Source organism: Electrophorus electricus, chromosome 5, assembly GCF_041902795.1.
Source record: "Electrophorus electricus isolate QZ-2024a chromosome 5, ASM4190279v1, whole genome shotgun sequence".
NCBI classification, from domain to species: Eukaryota; Metazoa; Chordata; class Actinopteri; order Gymnotiformes; family Gymnotidae; genus Electrophorus; species Electrophorus electricus.
This window is the reverse complement of record NC_137501.1, coordinates 7,616,987-7,623,408: the sequence shown is the minus strand read 5'-3', so window position 1 is coordinate 7,623,408 and position 6,422 is coordinate 7,616,987. Positions and strand designations below refer to the sequence as shown.

General features: G+C 34.8%; 1 protein-coding gene across 6 annotated transcripts in view; it reads right to left on the bottom strand.

The window, feature by feature from the left end:
• Positions 1 to 907: 907 nt before the first annotated feature.
• The window catches only part of edil3a (EGF like and discoidin domains 3a), a 112,269-nt gene continuing 106,754 nt past the window's right edge, over positions 908 to 6,422 (bottom strand). For all 6 annotated transcript variants that reach the window (XM_027015065.3, XM_027015066.3, XM_081714070.1 and 3 more), the window contains one exon: positions 908 to 3,486. In XM_027015065.3, the coding sequence (XP_026870866.1) occupies positions 3,337 to 3,486 (150 nt within the window). In that variant the 3' untranslated portion in view covers positions 908 to 3,336. The remainder of the gene's footprint in view (positions 3,487 to 6,422) is intronic.

The following is a 6,422-nucleotide window of genomic DNA, read 5'->3' as shown; positions in this document are numbered from 1 at the left end:
TAACCTGATAGGCATGATCATGGTTCCCATACCAAAAGGTTAATTGCCTTATAATAAACTAGTAATTTTTGACTACACTACATTTAAATGTGAATATTCACATCACTGGAGTAAAGGGAAGTTGCTTACAGACCAAAAGTATAGTACTACAAAAAACAAATTGGAACAGCTGACAAGGAGAACAATTTATACCTGTTGTAAAACTTGCTTTTCCAGTAAAAAATCTAAGTACGTTTAGTATGTTTTCATTTTTACCAGAAACAAATGAGAATCCCAAAAGATTATAAGTGATACAAAAACTTTAGGTAATTGCTAGCTGAACCCAGAGTTATTTTACTTCAGTTCATGACTGCACAGCATGCTATGAATTCCTTTTTTGTGTATTACATTGCGTATTTGTGCAAGCTCTGCTCTTTCTGAGCTCTCAAACCATTGATCTCCAGTTTAAATGCACAGGGAGTGTTTCTCCTTAATCCTAAAATATGAGGTGCTTGCAAAAGGAAGGCTGGTTCAATAAAGAGCCCAACTAGTTTGAAGTGACACATCATGTTTTGCAGATCAGGCACTGAATGATGGGACAGGCCAGCCAAACAGATTGTTTACTAATGAGGTTTAATTGTCACATCTTCACTTACCTGAGTTATGAGGTAATTACCTTTTCTTTCTCACACCCTGGTAATTGATTCATTGGTTAATTACTGGACATCCAATTGTTACGCGTCAATACTTTTAGTCACATTCTGCTGGCTTGGTAAAGCAAGCTAATTGGAGAAAGACAACTAGAACACAGAGGAACTAAAGAGCAGTGAGTACAAGAAGGAGAGGATTAAACATAAGGAGCAAAGTGGCTCAGACAGAGGAAAGCACTATGATATTTGAGCGTGGTTAAAAATGAACAATAATGCACTGATTTTCACAGACTTCATTTTATTCATCAAACCAAAGAGCGGTTTATTGGTGGCAATGGCTTTTCTTTTCTGTACACTCTTCAAGCTTTGACTAATCAGCATATTATTGATACATTTTACCAGAAAGCACTTGCTTTAAACAGAATGAAAAAATATGAGGGATGGCACTCAACATATTCGTGAAACAATGCAAAGCAAAGCAAAAAGGTTTTCAAAAAGGTGTGTTCCATTGGGTTCCCCTGATTTTATCTCTACACATTTTCCAAAAGTCACTATTCACAGCACATAAAATGGAAATACTGGACCATTGGACTCACCAATATACATATCATTTAAAAAATGTGCCTGTGGACATTTTCAGGGGTTGTCTTCTTAGATTGTTTAGCCCCCAATATCTGTACAAAACTGTTACAATGTGCACACAAATCATTTGAACAGTGTTAGAAGAGAACCTTACAGACACAGGGAAACATTAGACAAGGGTTATCATATCAACTCCATATATATGTTAATAAATCAGAGTAAATCAAATAGAACTATATGCCTTGCAACATTTATTTGTTAGAAAATATGTCAAGTATACATGATGTTTATGTTTTATGTCACCATACTGTGAATGAACAATGTTTTAATGTTTTTTTTTCTTTTATTTTTGGACACCACGTTCAAGATTGTACAAACGATGAATCCCTAGGTTATTATTATAATACACAGCTCAGTGGCTCTCATTTTTCTTCAAAACGAATAACCACTCCTCTTCAGAATACATTACAAATGGGTGATGTTAAGGATAGACAATGATTTAACCCTTTATTACCTCATTAAAATGTGTTCTTTTCTGTGAGACTAACAAATAAAACAATACAATTGTCCAGTAACTTAACAATACAATGGCGCTCACTGTACATTTCAAAGAATAAGTAATGGCTGTAAAAATATCCGTCTATAACCCTTTTTAATACAATATATTAATATTTGAATATGTAGAAATAAAAAGAAAGTATCTTAAGGTGTCTTAAGTATTTGCAAAAAAAAACCCCCAAACAAACCAAAAAGCATAACAAAAAACAACAAAACAAAACTAAATTTGTCTAGTCTATAAAATGTGTATTTTATATTTTGGATGCTATTAATCCCTTGGGCCTTAGCCTGCCTTATTAGCTCCTGCAAAAGCAACATGATGAATTTTATTTTATTTTATTTTATTTTATGTAGTTATTTATTTTTAAAGATTTTTATTTTATGTGGAATAACCTTTGCAGAATAACCTTTGCAGAAAAGATCAATAAAAAGAGGGTGACTGATATCTAACCTGAGGATTTTACATTTATGAGAAAAAAAGGAAAAATACAGTAGTATAGCTGAGCAATGTAGCAACAAGCAAACAATGAGGCAACAAACAATACAAGAATGGAAAACAGAAAATGGTAAGACAGAATCTGACATTCAATAGCACATCTGTAACAACAAAATAAATTAATTAAACAAAAACAGATATGTTAGCCCTGGGTTCTAAATGTGTAATTTCAGTGGACACTATTTTCCAGATTAAAACATTCCATAGATGACAAACAGATTGCATGACAAATCAACAAGTGTAGATTTGTCTTTGAAGTGCACTTTACTGTTGACCACTTTACCACTTTATCAATACCTGTCAGAATTTGGTAAAAGCTGAGTTAGATGCACTTCTTTTGCACTTTTATGCTTTTTCTCATTTGAATGTTTGACTCCTAACAAGTCTTGTAATATGTAATATATAGATTCAAAATGATCAAGTGATATATGTTTAATTGGGGAAAAATACAATGTGAAGGGAATTAAATATCTAACATATCTAAAGTGATTTATGCGCCATGCATTAATTTAGTGTTTTACATATAATACAAGAGCATCATATTTTTGTTTACACAACTGTCATATTATTTTAGTCTTGATAATCTTGATAAGGTGTTAAAAGAAAATAAATAAATCATACTGTAATATTAGTGGTGTTTTAAAAGTATGTTAACATTGTTTTAGTTATGAATTAGTTTCTCTTATGTTCCATGAAGCATAGCATTTTGTTTTTGTCTTGGATTAAAAGTGACACCCTACAGTGGTTGAACCCCCACTGCCTGAACCACAGTGAAATAACCCTAACCCCAATCCCATAAACCCACGAAGTGCTAAAATTAAACTCTAAACATATAGGGCAACAAAAAAGCTAGAACTACAAGAAATTAAGAGCATATACATGATTATTTACCATACAAAGCATCAAACTCCAATCTGACCCCACCCTCCCAAAACAAAGAAACTTAATTTTTCAAAATCATTTTGAAAAACTTCATTGGAAACTGATATTTTTACAGACTGAGCAAAGTTTATATTGAATCTGGATAGGGTACTGAAGTGTACCGAGAGGAAAAAAGGGGGCTAGGGATATTTAGTCTTGCTCCGTGCATCCGAGTAATTCTGCGCGCAAAGTGATTCTCCCATACCATGACCAGGGAAGGATCCGGATGAACCGGGCATGGATGGGAGGATCTATCACATTTTTCCTGTGTGTGTCATTGTCAAAGTTTCCTTGAAAGACCTACAAGAGAACAGCGGAAAATAATTTAATACAATTTCAAACACTAGTAGACATTCAACTACCTTAACTTTGAAAAGTTCAAAAGTTTTGTTCCATCAAAGACCAATCCCCTTTAAAGCTTTCAGAATAATTGAAAATGGTAACCCAATATGTCTTAATGGGCTTTTGTTTGCAAGCCCAGTCCAGTAAAATATTTGTATGTGGATGGGTTTTTGCATTTTACTTTATGGCTCATTCCATTTAAATAAGTTATTCTGGGGGAAAATAAAAAAATAAAAAAATAAAATAAATAAATAAATAAATAAATAAAAGTGAAATGGAAGGTTGCAGATAAGTGGCTTTATGATCCTTCTAAATCCTGTTCTGTGGTCAAAATTAACAAAAGGGAAATAAGTGTTTTGATATTTCCACTGAGTGCCTGTTTCTCATATGCTGAGAGAAAAAAAAGTTGTGAATTTCTGCATTTTTACCAAGACTAAAAATTCCATTGCTTGTGATTAATAGGGGTCGTATTAAATTACATCATCTCCTTGCACTAAAAAAAGTCTCATATAGACTGTATCATTGAAAAAACAACAACATTGTTTTGTATCTTAGGATACTTTTTGAAAATCATCTTATGCACTGCATTTTGGAAGCTGCTTGAATACATTTACATTTTTGGCATTTAGCAGATGCTCTTATCCAGAGCAAGTTACAAAAGTGCTTTGTCATTAACTAACAGAATACATCCTAGGTTAGTAGGTTAGAGTCCAAGATGCCAATGAACTAGAATACTGTTGAAATACAGGGATCAATGCTGATGCCTAGAAGTGCAAAACACATAAGCTTCATCTCAGACAACAATCAGTGCAATAAACAATAAGTACTAAAAGTTAAAGAGTAAACGTTCATAGCTACAAACAAGTTGAAATGTGAAAAAACAAAACAAACAAAAATACCCAGAAACGTTTACAGTTCTCCACTGGGTTTTAAGGACACATTAATTTCCTTTTGCAGCATATAGAGAGTCCAATGTACATAGAGGAAAAAGAGATAAAGAAAGGTGTGCTACATCACTGCTAAGTGCAGAAGAGCCTTCTGCATTCTTAATGGAATATTGTAGCATTTTTCAATCTAACCTCAATAAACTGAATCTGCGATGTAAGGCTGATCATCATGGACAATAATTTTGATGTTTTGTTGTACTTAGAAAAGAATGTAAAACCCATCGACTCAAAGCACTTATAATGGAAGCCATTATGTTCATTCTCTCTCTCTCTCTCTCTCTCTCTCTCTCTCTCTCTCTCTCTCTCTCTCACCCTGTCTGGCAGGAGGGATGTACCATGAAAAATTTATTAACAGAGAAGTCGGTCTCAAAACAAAATGTGTGTTGAATTTTCCATCAACTTTCTGATGACCTTTTGTTTCCAGAGAGGCTCTATGAATAGGAAGCTTAGTCACATTAAGCAACATCAGTTTTTCAAAGTAAAGAGACTTTATAAAGTCTTTTAAAAAAGTGTGGACTTATAAAGAGACCTTATAAGGTATGGATGTGAAGGGTCAAATATTATATATTCATTCAATAGTTGGTGTGCTTCCTAATCCTATATAGGATTTTTTATTTTACATTATTGAAAGGTCAGATGTCTTGCATATTTTCATCATAAGATCAAGCTGTTAAACAGCAGGGATCATCTTTTTCAAAGCCATTTATGCCCATCATCACCAAGGTGCCAGGATAATGTATATATCTAAGTTACTCTCATGTTACCAGCTTTAACGCCATTCCTTAAGAATTCATATATCTTAATTTTACCTATGAATTTGGAGAAAGTTTTTCCCCAAGTACAAATAACATGCATGCAATATTGTAACATTATAACACAGAATCAGTCAGGTACGTACAGCATGCCTCAGATTGTGAATATATGTATCTACTGGCACTGCTGGATTTGAGTGACAAACTAAACACACAGATGACCCAGATGACCACAGTTTGTGAGTTTGTGTGTGTGTGTGTGTGTGTGTGTGTGTGTGTGTGTCTGTCTGTCTGTCTGTCTGTCTGTCTATCTATCTATCTATCTATCTATATATATATATATATATATATATATATATATATATATATATATATATATATATATGAGAGAGAAAGCAAGCAAACAAACAAACAAACAAACAAATAATTCCCCACTAGCCTTCCTCTGGGCAGCCCCTTTTTCCTTCAAGCTCAGGTCTCCTACCAGAGGCCTGGGACTTTAAGGTTCCTGTGTAGAATCTTAGCTGTTCCTAGGACTGCACTCTTCTTGACAGAGATCTTGGATGTTGTTCCTGGGATCTGCTGAAGCAGCCACTCTCCCAGTTTGGGGTCACATCCCTTAGTATTTTTTGAGCTTTTTGTGTTCCTTGGTCCTGGTGTTGCAATCACTTGGGATTGGTACATCTATCACAATTGTCCTCTTCTGTTTTGTCCATCACCACCATGTCCAGTTGATTACTCATTACCATTTTGCCATTTTGGCTCTGGAAGTCCCATAGGATCTGGGCTTGATCATTTTCCACCACCTTTGGAGGTGTGTCCCACTTTGACCTTGGAACTTCCAACCTGTACATCGCACAGATGATTCTGTATTCTATGCCAGCCACTTGGTTATGGCATTCCATACATATGCTTGTATGCTCTGTTTGCTAGCATCTTGCATCCTGCTATTATGTGCTGGATTGTCTCAGGGGCATCTTTACACAGCCTGCATCTGGGCTCCTGCCTGGTGTGGTAGATCCCAATGTCTATTGATCTTGTACTGATCCAGTGCTGCCATGATTAGTGGCGTCTTTCAATCCAGCTTTTTTCCAGCTATTGGTAGGATTTCTTCATTTCAGCCACTTTCAATATTTGCCAGTGGTACATACCATGCAGGGGTTTATCCTCCCACAAAGGTTCCTGTTCCTCCTCA